General features: G+C 36.4%; 1 protein-coding gene across 3 annotated transcripts in view; it reads left to right on the forward strand.

The window, feature by feature from the left end:
- MAP3K2 (mitogen-activated protein kinase kinase kinase 2) overlaps positions 1 to 18,036 on the forward strand; it is a 50,870-nt gene that overhangs the window by 17,217 nt on the left and 15,617 nt on the right. For all 3 annotated transcript variants that reach the window (XM_068948968.1, XM_068948969.1, XM_068948970.1), the window contains exons 2-8: positions 4,004 to 4,074; positions 6,124 to 6,242; positions 8,699 to 8,739; positions 11,253 to 11,352; positions 13,291 to 13,404; positions 14,043 to 14,142; positions 15,056 to 15,186. In XM_068948968.1, the coding sequence (XP_068805069.1) occupies positions 4,071 to 4,074; positions 6,124 to 6,242; positions 8,699 to 8,739; positions 11,253 to 11,352; positions 13,291 to 13,404; positions 14,043 to 14,142; positions 15,056 to 15,186 (609 nt within the window). In that variant the 5' untranslated portion in view covers positions 4,004 to 4,070. The remainder of the gene's footprint in view (positions 1 to 4,003; positions 4,075 to 6,123; positions 6,243 to 8,698; positions 8,740 to 11,252; positions 11,353 to 13,290; positions 13,405 to 14,042; positions 14,143 to 15,055; positions 15,187 to 18,036) is intronic.

The raw sequence follows: 18,036 nt of genomic DNA on the forward strand, positions 1-18,036 counted from the left end.
TAAGGTTAAAGGGTCTTTATGTTTTTTTTCATAACCTTCAGGAGTTTTTTTTTGCCTGTGAACAAGTAAGTCACAAGAGACTGTGTGGTGTATCTGCCTGTATCTGTGTGCTTTCATCTCTCAGTAAATGAGAGGCGGCTTAAATCTGTTGCATTTGTTATAGGGAAAGTACCTGCGTATGGACAATTAGCACAGAATTTGAACAGCTAGATTATCGTCCGTGTAACTTATTTGTCTACCAGCTTTGTTTCATTTGTTGTGAGAGAGTGAAAAATGATTTCCAAGAATCACCTGGTTATTTTCTTCCTTCAGCCGCTTTCCCAGATCCAGAAAGACTTCCAGGCCCTGTGGAAGGTGGCTGACAGGAAGTGAATCATGAATATGAATCAGCATCTCCCCACCCTTATCCCCAAAATGCTGTTGCTAGGGCATTCTTTGTTTGCCACTCTTATCACATCATCACCTTTTTGAAATTCACTCTCTGTCATCCTTTCTTTAATTACATTCAAATTCAGGCTGCTTGTGTTGGTCTTCAAGACCTTGACAGAATTCTATTTTGCCTTTGTGTCTGCCCTTGTATTATTTGCTGCCTCTGCTTCTCCCAGATCGTTCTCTGGGTTCCAGTTTTTCCTTTTTCTCTTCCTTTTTTTTTTTCTGGGTTGGAATCTGCTCCGGGGTGGGTGGGTGTGTTAATACTACCTTGTGTGTGTTAATACTACCTTTTATCCATGGACTAGGGTTTGGGGTTTTCTCCTGTTGAATGTGTCTTTTAAAATACATTCATTTCTGTCAGTGTGTGATTTTTTTCCCCCTAGTTGTTCTCCACCCCTCCCTCATTGTTATAATAAGCCGTTAAAACCAGAACTGATTTCTCAGTTCATAGAGATGAAGCCTTCATATAGTGGATGTGTCACCTGTTTAATTTAAATTTTTGATTTATTTTTTTGGTTTATTTTTGAGGTGACTAACACTTGTTTTACTGACAAGAAGATGAATATGTTTAGTTTGTGATTGATTGTCCTTTATCCTGGAAGAGAAAGAATCCTGGTTAAAAGAAATGATGAGGTGCAAAGTTCATAAATTATTCGGAGAAATACAATTTCTTGGACTCTTTAAAAGGAAAAAAAAATTAGAAGGAATTAGGAAGGGAAAAGAAGTGGATGCTCACTCATTAGCTTGTATGGTTCTAATGAAAGGTGCCACAGAGTAATATTAAAAAATGAATTTGTGTAACTGGAGGAACTTGTAGAAGATGCTTCCTATGATGTTTCTTCTTCTTCTTTTTTTTTTTTTGTTTGCCTTATTTTCGAGCCCTGTAACTCGAATAAGTTGAACTTCCAAATTTGGTTCTCAGCTAGGTTGAGGAAGGTATCTGGGATATTTTTATTTGGAGATATAACTTTGTTCTTGTTTTTTAAAATGTGACAGAAGACTTAAAATGTATCACGGATTTTTTTATATTTCTTTGGAGTACTTATAGGAAAAAATACTACAGTAGTACTTCATCCGAAGTCATGCAACACATTCTTTTGTTTAATGTATTTGTTTAATGTATGCTAATTAAATCAGACATTTATGAAAATGACACTAGCTCCTATTTTAATTCTATCTTTGATTCAAGTGTTTTAAAAATTGTTTCATGAGCACTTTAATAACTAGTGAATAATTCTTCCGAAGTTTTCCTGAATACCCTTACTACTACAGATACCACATGGTGTATAAAATAATTGAATATACATTCCATTTTGCTTTTTTGATCCTTCAGGATGTAAAAGAAGCAAAGAATAAGGTGTGAAGGAGAAGTTAGTTATGTTCTTTAAGTCTCTAAAGGTAGAACTGGCTAGTTAGGCAAACCAGGCCTCCTGGCATCTTGTGAGATCAAGAAGGAAATTTTGTCTTTTTTTTGTTCAACTGAACAGATTTCTGATTGAAAAGCAAGGCTGGGGGGGGGCCTTGGTGTCTGTTGCAAGAGCCTAGTCTCTTCTTGGTTATTATAGAGCTTGAGACAGACAATAGTAGATGGACTCAGATGTTACGTAGGTAAAGGTCAGGCAGTATCTAGGGAAAAACTTTATATGGCTCTCAAGTGCAATTGTCTTTCAGGAAAATGCGAGCTTTGCAAGTCCTACCATGAATACCGGGAGCTTTCTGATTCCACTGGTGAAATGAAAGCTGTTTAAAAAGGCAGTTTTCATGGAATGAATAAGTAGAAGACATGATCCAGAGACTCAGAATGAAAGATCTGTCTATTTAACTGAAATTATTTTTACATCCAGAAATACAGGTTTTCTGCACTTGAATATATGTACTAGTACATTTAATAATTAAAGCCAAAACAAGTACAAAAATACTACATAAGAGAATGGTAAATGGATGAAAGTGCAAGATGTATCACGCTGGGAATTCCTGATTTTTCTTAAAACTGTTCAATAGATAAGAATAGTAGTGCTGTTCTGTCGGAGAAATTACAGAATGTGTTTCTGCTTTGCTGTGGAAGTGATCTTTCTAGTGTTCTAGATTTTTATAAAGTATCTATAATAATCAGATTGCGGGTTCACTTGCCCTCCGTTATGAGAAAGATTCCTACCCTTTTTCGCTACCTCTTAAAGTAGTCACTCATCCTTGAAGCATCCTGTCTTTATGCAGTGCAATTTAGTTTCTTTAAGAGACTTTAGTTAGAGACATTTTTCCAAAAGGCTTTTAGTGTTGGATTGTATCAATAAGTTTTGTCCTGGTACCCCTTTGGAAAATTGTAATAAATTTGCTGTTAGCTAGGAAATTGATAGGCTATTCAAGCAAGGAAGTCTAATGACTGACTGGTGCTGAAAGGTGGGCGCTCAGCCATGCGCTCCCGCTCCCTGCCCTGTGCTGGCAGTAGGGTTCATTTGACGCTCTGCTTAGGAACTAGACCAAGAGAAAATTAATGCTAAGGAGGACGAGAAGGGAAAAAAATTGAGTCATGTTGTGTTGATTTAGCTCCTTGAATGGACTTGCAGGGAAATGCCTCTCTTTTACCCGAGAGGGGTAGATCTTCCAGCTCTGAGTCAGAAGGACAGATGATCCTGTGCAGCCAAGGAAAGGGAGGAGAGACTGGGCTCTCTCTGGCTGGTGCCGGTGAGCAGTTATTGCCTTACCTGCTTGAGAAATGACTACGTTCTTGTGTTATAAATCTGAACTCTTCCTGTGGTAGCCTGTCTTACAAACCGATCTCCATGTCTGCTTAGGGTTATGACTTTACGTTTCTGCTGTTAAGCTCCATAATAATATCCTACAGAAAGATGATTTTAGATATTTTAAGTAGTGGTTTTTTTCAGTTGGCTGATGTTCAAGATGTTTGTTCAAGATGTTTGTTTCTACTTTTCTGGGAAACTTGTTCTCTAACTATAATAATGAAGTACAGCATACATGTTAAAAAATGATTTTAGCTTAATAGCTTAATTCCTTAATTCCCAGGGGTGCTGGAACATTTTTGTAATGCTCTTGTATTGTGGTGAAAAAACACTAGAAATTAATGATTTCTAATTTGTATAAACAGCAAGTGTTGAAGCCTCTAGATGTAGGGTTTTTTAGGTTTTCCAGAGTTTCTCATGTATGTTGTTCTGAACACAGAACTTCTAAACTGTAAACAAGGAACCTGTGAAAATAAAATTGTTTTTTAAATACCTGGAGTAGTGGGTATACCCAGGTAACAGAGCAATATGACTAACAAAGCTGCTAAGCATAATTTGGGGGTACCGATGGAGACTAAAGTCAGCTTAAGCCTACCAGAACATTTAGTTTAGGCTTTGTGTCTTCTAAACGTAGATATGTGTTGAGCTGAGCCCAGAGAGACTTTGGGAACAATGTCGGTTTTTCCAGATGTTGTATCTGCATATACAATCTTATCTGTAGCTTATCTGATACATAGAATATCAGATAAACTGCCTGTGGACAGGGAAGAGTTGACTGCCTTGCATCATTTTGACAGCTTCAATAATTGTGTAATTTTGGTTTTGTGTTTTAGGATATAAAAATAATGGTAACAGGGCAACCATTTCCCTGAAGTTCAGGTTTTCAGGCTCACTGCCATTATGGGTAAGTTTTGTGCGCATAATATATATATATACAACTTTAATTCAGTTGGATTTCGTTCCTAGTGAAGAGCAAAAACATTTATGTAATACCTTTTTTTAATACATCCTTAGGAAATGTGTACTCTAGCTGTGTAATTCAATGTAATGTCTTCATGAAAAGCAGTGTTCAGCTGCTTTGTTGATACGCAAGATACTTTTGATTTTTCCACTAGAGTATAACACTGTTCCCTAGGTATTTTCAAGTATGGAAAATTGAAATTCACGGTTAACATAGTAAGTATGGCTCAGTTCCCTAAAACTCACAGTGATCTGAATTATAATAACGATTGAAAAAACCTGAAATGTGTATATTAAACAGGATTACTGTATTACCCTGCCATTGCTGTACACAAAGCTAGGACTGTCTTGATGCTCTAATTGTGCTTCTCTAAATCTATAGCATGTTTTTTTAAAACTTATCTCAAGTTTTGAAGTTGTACATGCTTTTTTAAGGAGTTGAACAGTCAGTCTTGTCCTCACTTACTGGTGCTCACTCTCAAAAAACTCGACCAAACAAACTGTGTTTCTGTGTAGCTTCTATCTTTTATTGTTATGTTAGTTTTTTTTTTTCCTAACCTCATGCTTAATAGGAAGGTAGCTGAATCCAGGAATAAAGTGCTTCTTAGAATGGTGATATTCTTTAACATTTGTAATGTAAGATGACTTTATTGAATTATATTGGATATTCAGTAAAGTTATGGAGTAAGTTTTGCCACAGTGCTTTGGTTTCCTTTTGTATCGAGTGTGCTGCTAGTGACTGTTGGGGTTTATACCTCCTCGTGCTGCTAAAAAAAAAAAAAAAAAAAAAAAAAAAAACAGTATTTTTCTCACTGAGCGCTATAATACAATAAAATAAGTAAAGCTTTTCAACTGTGGCAGGTTTTCAAGTGTGTTTTGTTGTAGGCATGGAGTAACAACTGTCAGCTGCAATAATGTCATCAGTTTTGATATTAAATATTTCTAGTAAAAGTTACCTTCTGAGATTTACATGTCCTAGTAGAGTTATGAATTATGACAGCATGACTGGTGATCAGTTATTAATTTTCAGACCAGCTTTCTAATCTATTAGCAGTCTATTAAATTAGAAGACTGAAATTCCACAAACTGTATTTCCTGATGTGATAACTGTATTTTCTTATGTTTGAATGGAGAGTGAAGGAATTATCTCCTCTTCACTGCATACCTGGAGTGTTTACTTACTAAGAGTAGTGCCGAGTTCTTCTCAGTCCATATTTGAGAAATACTAATCTTTGAAAGTTGGAGGGTTTAGTTATTCTTCTACAATCCTATTAATTATCAAGTAGCACGAAGACATGCATATAATAGTTTCATAGATAAATTATGTTATCCAGTGTTCCAGATATGTTGAATGTCGTACTGCTGTTATGGTAGGGAATGAGTATATAATAAAGAGTGCCAAATAAATTTCATTTACAGTGATGGCCATACAGACCTTTGAGTACTTAAGGACTGTACTGTTTTAAGGAGCAGTGGTGCTCCTCTGAGAGTTTCTGTGATGATACTTCCTGTGTGCGTGATGCTAGCTGTTTAGGACAAAACAAAAACGATACTCAAAATGAAGTCTTTGCTGTTTTTCTGCCTGTATGTTATAAACTAGAAAAAAAAAAGTATTATTGCTACTTTGGATCTCATCATTTTCTCTGCCTTTTATTTAGGCTTTATTTGAAACAGAGTGCATGAAGCTTTTTTTTTTTCCCCTCTCTCCTTTCTTCTACATAATACAGCCTGCAGTTCTGTAGAGTTGAGGAAAAGTTGTCAATCTTTGTTTTGACCTCACTTGTTTAAACTTATCTTTTAAGTATATTTGCTGTTTATGATAAATAAAATATTTAATTGCAGCATGGCAATACTTTTTTTTTAAAAATTGGCAATTATGTTTTATATTTTAGAGTGATGGCTACTTAGTAGAGAAATAATGCAGTAATTACTTTAAGTGTAGCAGTCATTTAAACTTGCCTTTTTTTTTTTTCCTTATCTGTTTTCTGAGCAGATGAGCAGCAAGCTTTGAATTCAATCATGCAGGATTTGGCTGTGCTTCATAAGGCCAGTCGTCCTGTATTGCCCCAGCAAGAAACAGGAAAACCAAAGTCATCTTCACCTAAAAAACAGGTAATATTTTAATATTCTTACTAACCTATTGAACACTATGTCCTGCTGTGCCTTCCGTAATTACTCTTCTTGTCAGATCAGTGAGCATACTGAAATGAGTTATTAGTCTCCCACATGTGCTGCCATTTTCTTTGTTCATGTTCTTAAATTAGCAGCCAAGTGAAACTGCAGAATTTCAGGGCAGATCATAGTGTATGATTAAGTTACTCTAATCCTGATAAAATGCTCCTATGAGCTTGTTTGACGTGTACGTAGTTCTTTTTCTTTCTTTTTTTTTTTTTTTTTTTTGATTGACTGGTACTAGATTCTATATTAAAATATCAAGGTGTGCTAGCATCTTTCATTTGAAATGCTTCTTTAGGATTAATTTTATAGGTATATTAGATTGCTTAGTTGTCAACTATGTCATATTAAAGGATGCCAGCGCAGCATCAGAAAAATACTTAAACTCCTTCATTGCATCTTTGGCGTGCATGGAGAAGGTCTGAATTGTTTTTTCTGTGTTTATTCATATGTTAGAAATGTGAGTTCTTTTCAGCTGTGATTCCGGCCTCCCCCTGACTCCGTGACATACTACAGATAGCTGGAAAAGTAGTGAACGCTTACACTGATAGAGTTGAACTATGATAGGGAGACTTTAGAAGAGGCGGGGAGGGGGGCATGGATTTTTAGCCAGATTGTTATTGAACCTTATTGAGTTTGATTGGAGCCTTAATTGACAGTCTAATATTTCATGAAACTTCATTTTGCACAGTCTGGTTTTAACCTGTTAAGTATCAGATTGTTTGAATATATTTAGCTCTTGAACCATCAACAATTTATTGCTAATTTGTGTCTTGTCCTTCTGTGGTTTAAAAGCAGTAGAGTTCAGTATATTCAGTAACCAAATGGTGCTTTACTAGTATCATATAATTCTCTTATGAATTGTGACCTTAGGCATTGAGGTAATGCACATATATTATCCAGAATGATTTGCATATAATAAATGCTTAGGAAGTTAAGAAAAAAAATAGTTGAACCATTCCTGAGTTTTAAGGTAGTGGTGAGGAGAAAATACATGTTTGTTATTCTGTTTAAATTTGTGACCTTTCTGTATAAATCAAGTACTTCCTTTGGAAGATGTGGCATTTTGTTACTTGGACATAATCTGTGGAGTTAAATGCCATTCTTTTTTCTGGTAATAGTTGGTAATACAATTTGATTTTTAAAGTTACGATATTACAAAACAATTTTATTTCCGTGGGACTGCAGATGTTTACAGGTATCTTGATTACTGGGAAATTAATTGCATGAATGCTGCTTTAGTTACTGTGGGCTTTTTTGGAAGTGCTTATGAAATGAGGCATGTTTCTTAAGAAGCCTGTCACTGAACTCCAAAGCGTGCTCTACATCCTAATACTGACTAGCAAAGTAGTGCACACTGGACTTTCTCCTGTTCGCTTTCCTTTTAAGAAAGCGACAAGGAGGTAGCCAGTACTAACCTAGTAGATGTCACGGATTTGTTTTCACTCAAAGTATCATTACGTTTTGAAGGGAAACACAGCGTATGTCAAGAAACATGCAAATAGCCTTAAATTTGGCAGCTGTTACTTTAGCCTCTTACGTTTGTGCATTACTACTTATCGTTACTACCGTCTTGCAAAAATTGAGAACGCTACAAGTAAGGTCATTCACTAAGTAGTACCCGGTATCTTATCTCAGGAATGTTTGTCGGCTGGAGGGAACTACTATTAAGAATATTCTAAAAACGTGTACTTGAAAAAGATCGTTTCCTTATATCTCAAAAAAAGTCTAACTTTCTTCAGTTCATTTTCTAATATAAATGATGATTAAAAAACATACAGTCAGGAAAAAAGCTCCTTTGTACATAAGGAATGCACCTATGCTGTTCGGCTCCTAAAGTAAAAAGATTTTGTAACGACCTAATGAAAAGTATTAAGACAGATGGCTTGATTTAAGCTTAAGAATGAGAATAGTTGTCTTCTGTTCCTATGAAGCGAGATTTTTTGTTTGTGCCTATGTATTACAGGGCACATAAAGGGGTAGTGGTGAACATATTATTTTAAAATACTAAATTTAACTAATTTTTGTTATTTCTCATAGCGCTCAAGCGAGTGCCTATTCAAGATGCAGAATTCTTTGGTAATCAATTTCATGCTGAATTTGAAGCGAATCTGTTAAAATATATTGATTGTAACTAGTTTGGTTACTTACAGAAGCATTCGTTGTACTGCAAAATCATTTTTTAATTTCTTACGCACTTTCAGCTTCTATCTGATACCTCAGCAGAGATAATTTGCCAAAATGTTTAGTATATCAGGAAACGGATAGTAAATTAATATGGACTGCCTAAAGAGTATTCATATGGCCTAGGGTTATTGAATGGAATTTTAATGGCTTTGGTTAGAAGAACTGGTAACAAACTAATAGTGGTTTATATATCCCTTTTGTTACAGAATGATGTTAGAGTCAAATTTGAACATCGAGGTGAGAAAAGGTAAGACGGGAATACAGGAACAGTCTTCTCTTTTAATTATTTATAGGATTTTTTTTTGGTGAATTATTGATCATAAAGTTTCAAATTAGCTGTTCAAAATGCTTCAGATACTTGAGTGTGTTCAGTTTGAGTTTAATTTGGATATAAACACAATTTAAGCAGAATTCAGCGGTTCAAACTCTGGCCTCTTAAGTATACACAAATGCAGAAATAACTTAGTCATGCCTCACATAACATGCTTTATATTTTACCGTTTAGATAGATAGCCTAGAACAGTTACTTAGATCATGAGCATAGACCTTAAAAATGAGTAGACCAGTAAATTTGTTTTTTCCCCCCACTGCATTATTGCACATAAGTGCATGCTAATATATTGTTTCTCTAACACTGGAGTAAGAAAGAAACCTGTGTCTTTAAACTCAACAGTGAATTATGCTTTGGAGGAACCAACGTGAGAATTATAATGGAAAATTTATTAGAATTTGTAACAAGGTTGTTCTCACACGTTTTTCTTCTGAAAAATCAGTTAACATTTATTTTCATTTTGTTCATGAGAGGTGAACGATGCATGTGCTTAAAGTGTACTAACATCTCTGTATATATCTCTGCCCTGATGGCTGTTCAAAACCTTTCACCTTTACCTGCAAGTCCATGCAGAACAGGTTTGCAGAAAGCTCGTTTTGTCTGCTTGCCTCCTTCTGAAAGCATAACCCTACCATCGTACCTACTGAGAAGTGATTGTGAATTAAAATTTTTGAAAATACTTAATTAAAAGGGAAAAAACATCCTAGTCATGTGATTTGTCAATTGAAATGGTAAACCCTTTAATCAAGAATTGCTTCACAGTGAAACTTGTACTTCTTGTTGGCAGTCCTTAAGGATGTGCAATAGATTGGTGTGCGTTCATGGTAGTTGCAATATGTAGCCTCTCTGCAGGAGTTAAAAAACAGCAGTAAGTTCACTAGCTATTAATGTTCTTCAGCATCTATCACTCTTTTGAACATCACGTATAACAGTGCATTGTTAATGGCTGGATGTTATAAGTAATATGGAATAAATGAGCTTTTAAACTTTTAAAGCTTTTAAACAAAAGCTTTTAAACTTGACTTTTCTACCTAGGGATTTATTGTGAAATAAGCAGAAGTATGAATTTAAAACGGAGAGCTATTATTTACTCACTCTGGATCTGCACTAGAAGAATATTTTTGTAGTTTATTTTAATTCATTTGCACAGTGGGCTAGGCTAAACAATACTATATGAATAGAAGCCTGAAATAAGTGCATTAAATAGCTATTATTTGATGCTGATAAGCCTAACTCTGTTCTGAATTGTCCGAAGTAACTTGAATCTCCTTGTCCAGGGATACTGGGCAGAGCAGGCACATTGCTCAGCATGAGCTCTAATACTTTTGTTGCCTAAGCACGTAGCTCTAAAGATAAAATAATGAAATGATGCAAGAAAAAGTAAGTTATGCAATTGCTTTCTTACTAATTTTTTAAAAAGGGAAGTGGAAAAGAGAAGTGATTCTGGAGTTTCTTTCAGTAGTGAGCGTGGCAAGGGACTGAGGAATACCAAGGAACGTGCGCTCTAGTGGGCAGAGTTCCAGACTTGCTAAACAAACAGTTAACTACAGTGAAAACTGATCTTTTTTTTTTAATAATAATTAGAAGTGAACTAGCTTCTACCCTTATTTCAATGAGGAAATTCCCTTAGCAGCGTACCAATTAAAACACCTATAAAAGGGACAATTAGTCTTTGCTAATTTTTCTGCTTCACAAAATTTGAGCGTTGTTTCTTCCTTGAATGTGTGAATTGAATCTGCTGTACTGACTTAATATCTTTTTAAACTGTTTTGTTTTAATGATGTTTTTTCTCAAATAATACAATTGTTTTCTGTAGTGAGAAGTCAGTTATAGGCATTTTGGATCTTTTGGCTTGGAGAGACATTCAGTTAACAGAAAATCTGAGTCATTGATCTGCAATCCCATCATTTTTATGGGAACGCGTTTAAAGAAGCACAGTCAGTGTCGATGGACTCAGAAGTTTAACTGTGTGATTTATTTTAAAGATTATATTTAGTTACCTTCCTTCGATACAGAGGTCTTTGGGATATTTTGGAAATGGGAACTGTAGGAGTGTTTCCTTTCTGCTTGCTTATGCTTGTCAGCCTATGGTACTCCAATGTTTTATTTTAATTTTCTGAAACAGAAAGTTTTAGACGTTTCTAAGAATTTGCCTCCAGAATGGAGGCACGCAAAGCATTAGCTTGAGAAAGAAGCCGGAGTGCAAGCACTTAAATACTCATGATGAGATTTGATTTTTGTGCTTGACTATCCTTAATTCTTTCACTGCTTTTCCTCTCTTTTTCTAATGACTGAAAATACGGAGGACAGTGAATAGAGCAGACTCTTGTTTTTAATAATAAATTTAATTCTGAGAATACAAAGTAATGAATTGCCAGCTTTTCTTAAGTAATGGACAAAAGTTCTCTACAATTCAAATTGTCTTTCAGGATCCTGCAGTTTTCCAGGCCTGTCAAACTAGAAGATCTTGCAGCTAAAGCTAAAGTTGCTTTTGGACAGACAATGGATTTGCATTACAGCAATAATGAGGTAATAGACTGTATTTTCTAAATTCTCCATGTCTTGCATGTTAATTATGTCTGGACAGGGATCCGCTCTCATCAGCAGTGTGGACCAGTGTGTCACGAAGCTTAATTCTGTCACGCAAGCCCAGATTCATAATGTATGTGCCCTCAAATGTATGAGGCTTGCCTAAATTAGTATACGCAGGAGGTGCATGAAGTGTTTTATGGGGAGAGTCATATGTTAATGGATCAAGTCTCAGACTTGATTGGGAATGGGTAAATTCTTTTCTTGGTCTGCCATAGTCTTGTTGCATGGCTTTCGGAAAGTCTTTCCCTCTTTGGGCTTTGTCTTGTTTGCAAGTTGGAAATAACGTTTATCTATTGTACATTGATTTTTAAAGATTAATGTTAGTAGGAAATTGCAAAAATACTGTTTTGTAACATTAGGATTGGAGAACTAGGCTCAACCGTTCTTCTTAAAGTGTCTAGTTGGCAAAGATTTCTTGGCCTCGAAGCAGTTATGCCTGATCAAGATTGCTTCCAGCTTTCCTTTTGAAGTATAGATGGGGTTGTTAATAGAAAATGTGTTTAGGGATGCGGGATCAATTCTTAGGAGTTCATTCTGGTTTTGGCCTTGAGTCAGCAAAATGCTTGAAGGGTTATTTGGGCACTCAGTTATGCGCAGTGTAATTACTTCACTTAATCTGTATCTTTACTGAAGAAGATTTCTGTAATTGCTGTTTGTTGGTTACTAACTACCTTACCAGGCACTTCTGTGAAACTGATCCTCGAGATGAAGAATTTCTACAGAAAGCTTTTGGAGATTAGGAAGGTCAGAGGAAGCAGGCATTTATGATGCTTGGCCTCAGCTCCTTTCCCTGATAGCTATTTAGGCATTTGAGCAGGTTTTCTGCTTGTCATCTTCTGCTCCGGATGGAAAATCGTTCCATCGTTTTTCAGAAGTGTGATGGTAATAACCTGCTGTTAACATTCAAACTGCGGCATAAAATGACGAGTGTGCTCATTTCATTCTCTTCTTCCCATCTGTTTGTTTCTAGCCATAAAGAAGAATTATAAGGTAGATTTGGTCCGCACAATAATTGTTTTGACGATGTCCTACTTGACTGGCTCCTAAAATTCCCTATATGATTTATTTCCTTTTTGTCTAAAAAGTACTGCACTTCATCTGTGTTGTGTTGGAGCATCGTTGAGATTACTTGTTTATGGATAGAGTAGATTTTTAAAAATTCATATTGTGCCATTTCTTTATTACAAACCTAAGTTGTAATTTACACTACTCACTGTGGAACGTGGATCTCGAGTGCATTTTAACTGCGTATAGTTACCTGTTCTAAAGAAACATGTATTCCCAAAGAAACATGTAGGCCAAATTAATTCTAATTAATTAGATTCAAGTTAGTTCTGGTAAGGACCACATTTTTTCCATGTGTTTCCCCTTATGCCTGAAACCTTTCCTTAACAAATTCTGTTATTCAATGGAGAAATTATGTAAATGATGTTACCTCAAAAAGTATAGTTGTAGTATTTATTCGGAGATAGAAAAATATACTTTATGCTCTAGAAGATAGGACTTATATTTATTCATACTTTTCATATACTTGCAATAATTTTGAGGATGGGAAATACATTGACACTATTGCATGTTTTCCTGAAACTGTAGGAAATTAAGCTGTATATGCAACACTGTTGTTTCCTCATTATGAAGACTTGTTCCACAATGCTGTACTCTGTAAAGGTAGAATTAAGGTTGTGCTTACTTTTTTCCCCTGGTACGTTTTGGTGGTAACTTGACACATTGTTAATAAGACTTTATTTTCAAGTTATTTGAAATGAAAGGAAAGATGACATCAATTCATTTGTTCCCTGTGCCCTTGACTTCCTCTTTTCTTTCTTGTATCCTGTTTAAGTCATCTTTCCCCCCCCCCCTTTCTTTTTTTTGTAGCTTGTGATTCCGTTAACCACACAGGATGACCTAGACAAAGCTGTGGAACTGCTTGACCGTAGTGTTCACATGAAGAGTCTCAAGATATTGCTTGTAATACATGGAAATACACAGGTATGATTTGGCCCTCTAAACGTCTCTTTCCTCAGTTTTCAGATCAAAGTATAATTTGTATCCTTTGTTAAATATGACATTTTTCTGATTGAAAATATTAGAGATTGCTTCTTCAGTTTTTTTAATGCATGTGTTGACATTTTGTTTCGAGTCAGATTTAACTTTTTCTAAATGCCATTCTTCTCTTTGTTTATGCCCTTCCTACAGTGGTAGAAAAGTGTTCCTTACTAGAATGATGATGTGATGCAAATTTGAGAAATGCATGGAGAATTTTAAGCAATTATTTTTGTTTGAAACTTTTTAAACTGAGATTTCAGATGCCACTCCTTTATGGAAAGTTAAATGTTGTAGAAAGCAGCAACAGTGTTCCATAGCCTAAACAACACTATTTTGGTATCATCTAACACTCCATATTCATGATGCTGATAGGATTCCGAATACTAGCAAATAACACACAATTGTCTTCAAACTTTATGAACGAGCTACTACAATGAATTTTGGTATAAATTGGCTAGTTTTTTTTCAACTGCTTGGAAAAAAAAGATGCTTTGCATGAAGCTTTTACAAATTTGTGAAGTTTTTTTATTTTCTGGAGTATAAAACAGAAATTACAATTTGTAATATATACTCATTTTTAGTCACCCAGTGTAAATAACGTGGAACCCTTGCCCTCACTGGAAGATTTAGATAATACAGTGTTCGGTGTGACAGAAAGAAAAAGGCGACTTTCTGTAATAGGTAAGCTATATGTTCCAATACCTTTAATTGTAAGAACTTCTTTTGTGATGCTCTTTATGAAGATCTCACTCTCAACACATATTGTTTCTATTTCTCCTGCTCATCAGTGACTCTTGCTGCTATAGACTCTGCACTCTGAGATACTATAGCAGTGAATTTCTACTTTAAAGAGTCAAAGGTGGTTGAATGTGTAGTACAGAAAAATATTTAAAAATCCACAAGGAAATGAATCTATGTGGAATTACTTGAGTTAACTGACAGGGTAACTGCATATTCCTTGTTGCTTACCTAAATTTTATGGTTCTTTTCTAGCATATCTTCGTACTGAAAAACTAATGTTAATACTACCATTTGTTTTCAGATACAGGAATGAGTTACCAAAGAAATCTGTTTATATGGCAGAATGCTTTTTGATTGATAGGAGACTTTCGTATATTTTTAATATTAATGTGCAAACTTTTGTTTAAGATTTTTTTGGTAGTAGTATAACCTCTTTTCATGTTTTCAAGCTGGTGTGCTGTTAACTTCCACATTTAATTATGAAGCTACAGTGTTTAATGAACAATTTTTTTCAGGCAATTTAATTCATTATGTATTTATACATTTATGCATGTTTTGCAGACATAGTACACTAACAAAGAAAAGTTGAAACGTCTCAAGACTTGGAAAAGATTAGTTGACATGGGAAAACAGTGGGGGGTGGGGGTTTTGTTGTTTTTGTTTTGCCTTCCAGCTTTCATGAGGTTTTACAGGTTTTTGAATGCAGTAGTAAATCTTATATTGAACAGGTATTTGGGAAGTATCTGAAGGGAAAAAGTGATCCAAGCAGGCTTAGTGCCTATGAAGCATTTGAATAAAGCCTCTGCGTTTTGGGTTAGTGAAGGGACTCTTACTACCCTTTTTCTTTTAAAAGGTTCTAATACTCGCGATAGGAGTTCACCTCCCCCAGGATACATTCCAGATGAGCTGCATCAGGTGGCCCGAAATGGGTCCTTTACTAGTATCAACAGTGAGGGTGAATTCATTCCAGAAAGTATGGATCAGGTACGTGTGTGACTTACTAAAATTAAAGTTCTTTGTGAGTGAGACTGTTGAAATACTAGCGTCATTCTGTTGGAAAAGTTTGCAGAATGGCTAAGAAAGTGAAGTGTTGAAAATCCAGTGTCATTGCAGGATGACCCCTGGCGTATTGGAGAGGTGATCTGAAATAAATGTAATGCTCTTGAAGGGCAGTTTGAAAGTTCTGCGCATGATTTTGAATAATCAGCTGGGCATACAGAGCATGACACGCAGTGCAGGTTGTAGGGAATCACAAGCTGAATATGAATTGTTGATGTGATGTTCCTTTTGAAAAAGGCAAATGTCATATCGGACTCGGTAGAAGTAGCACTGTTTGTAAGACACCAATTCTTTTGCTCTGTGTGGCATTGATAAGACCTCAGCTGGATTACTTTATCTGCTTTTCAGCACTGCTCTTGAAGAAGGATATGGAATTATTAGAAAGAACAGAAGGAAAAAGAAAAAAGATGAGAGGTCCAGAAAACGCGATCTGTGAGAAGAGGTTAAAATAGTGATGGTTGTTTAGTCTTGTAGAACCTGGTTTGTCTCTGAAAGTCTTCAAATATTTAAATATGTTACTACAAGGAGAAAGATATTCTTATTCTTCATTTTCATGATAGATGAGTAAGCTAGCAATAGGCATAAATTACAGCAAGAGGTATCCAGGTTAGAAAGCACAAAAAAGCTTCCTCCTAGTGAGAACGATACTTAAACAGAATTCATTCCACAACTTCCTCAGATTATCCGTATCAAAGCAAGTTCTAAAGAACAGTTTGGACAAGCGTTTGTAAGAAGTTATTTGGACTCAGCTGACAGTGTTTTATGGAAGAGGCAAGGGGACAGAGATGGGCCTGGTATAAATAACCTCTGAAATCCTTTCCACAGTTACGATTTCTGTGTGAGGATCATAAAGGCATGGTATTTTATTCCCCTTATCTATGTGCTATATTGGCAGCATGTCAGCTTACGTAGCATGTAGAGAAAATCCCGCTCTCTGAATAGTAATGTTCCCCTTAAAAACAGGAAAGGATGGAGGAATGTAGTGGGTCACAGAATTGGCAATGGAGAAAGAGATATTTTAGGGAAAGAAAAAATAGTGGTGCTACATACCCCAATCATTTCAAGTTCTTGTTGACTCTGGCACTTTGTTCACAAACGGCAACAGGCAGTGGGTTTTTTTTTTTTTTTATGAGTTGAGTAAATGAGAGACAGATGATAGAATAAAAATAGAGGCAAAGAGATTGTGCAACTTGTTGCACAATGTAAATGGCTGAGCTGGGAATAGAGGCTGAATCTCCTAACTTCCAGACCGATAACCACGTGGTTGCATCCAGCCCAGGCCGGGATTCATTCATGACCTGGGCAAAGTCATTTTTGGTCACTGCATGGTCAGGTGGACAGAGGAGCTCTGAGGTCCAGCATGTCATTTACTCCAGAGCATTTAAGAAATGTGTAACGTGTCATGTAAGCATCATTATGTGAGCTGTCAGCAGGGTTTAAACACAGGAATTTTACTTTCATAGGAAATTAGATGAATTCAGCCTGAGCAGCCATGAGAGCGTTGGGATCCCATGTCCTCTGTTCGTTCCCTCCCCTCTGAATTGCTGCTGCACCTTGGCAAGTGCTGAGCGTGCTGCTTACATCTGTCAGAGCCTCCTTGGCACAGACAAGAAGGGAATTTGCGAGTGGAAGTAGAAGAGAATGAATGAGGAAGAGACCAAACACTTCTGCCTGGCAGAGGTGTGCCATGCTAGCGCGATGGCAGCGGAGGAGAGAGGGTGGCCACTGCCACCCGATGGAGCTTTGCTGCCTCCTGCACCCTCCCGCGCTTGCTGCAGTGACAAGGCCTCTCTGCGCCACTCTCGTTGGTCTGTGGCAGCCCAGCCGTTCGGTGTGTTCTTCCCGCTCTCGCAGCGGACCCCTGCTCCCTCGCGGGGAGTGGGTGATGGATTAGATATGGAAGCCGCCGTGGGCTGCTGTTTAGGAGCATATTGCGGTAAGCTGCAGAGGTAATTCATCTGGCAGAACCAGTTGGCTTTTTTGCCTGTTTGGACCCACTGCTCAACATGAGAAAAGCGGAATATGACTGCTGGACCTACGGTGAATGTTGTTCTTCCCAATATGGAGCTTATTGCATATGTCTGAATATGCAGAGTACAGACTTGCTTTCTGGACGCTACTTTTGATGGGTACTCAACAATGTGTGTTCCCAGGATCTGTAAGCTGCAGCGCAGACCGCAAAAATTGAGGGGATAAACAATTGGCAGCAATAGACTGTTGTCCAATTCACAGAAAATAACAAATAGGTTATGTAAGATATTAAAATAAATTACATATTAGGAAGGAGCTTGTTCTAAGACAACAGATAAGCTTTTTGGTCTGTTTTTGAGAGGTAGGCTGGTTCAATTGGCAGGTGTATGCTATATTCAAGATCCACATTCAGTTTCCACTTCTGAAAGCTAACTCTTTAAAAACATTTCAAATTCTTTTACTCTAAAAGAAAGGGGAGTGATGTTTGCCTGTCATTATACTTAGGCCATTAAAAGTGGTAGTGTGCAGTAAACAAAATGAACATCAGCCAGTACAAACAGCTGGTAGTCAAGAGTATTCTCTCGACTACCAATCCACTTCTTTTTCTCTACATTAGAAAATGAACAACAGGGAAAGTAGCATTGATTATTATTTCCATTATTTAATGGATCTGGCCTAGAATTTCAGCTTTTATGATTTTTTTAGACTGGTAAGTAAGAGATTTCACACAGGTTATGAACAGGGATTGTTAGGTCATCAGAAGTGTTTTTAGGGAAAAAAAAAATTGGCTTCAGTGCTCTCTTT

This window comes from Struthio camelus, chromosome 6 (assembly GCF_040807025.1).
Source record: "Struthio camelus isolate bStrCam1 chromosome 6, bStrCam1.hap1, whole genome shotgun sequence".
In the NCBI taxonomy this organism is placed as follows: domain Eukaryota; kingdom Metazoa; phylum Chordata; class Aves; order Struthioniformes; family Struthionidae; genus Struthio; species Struthio camelus.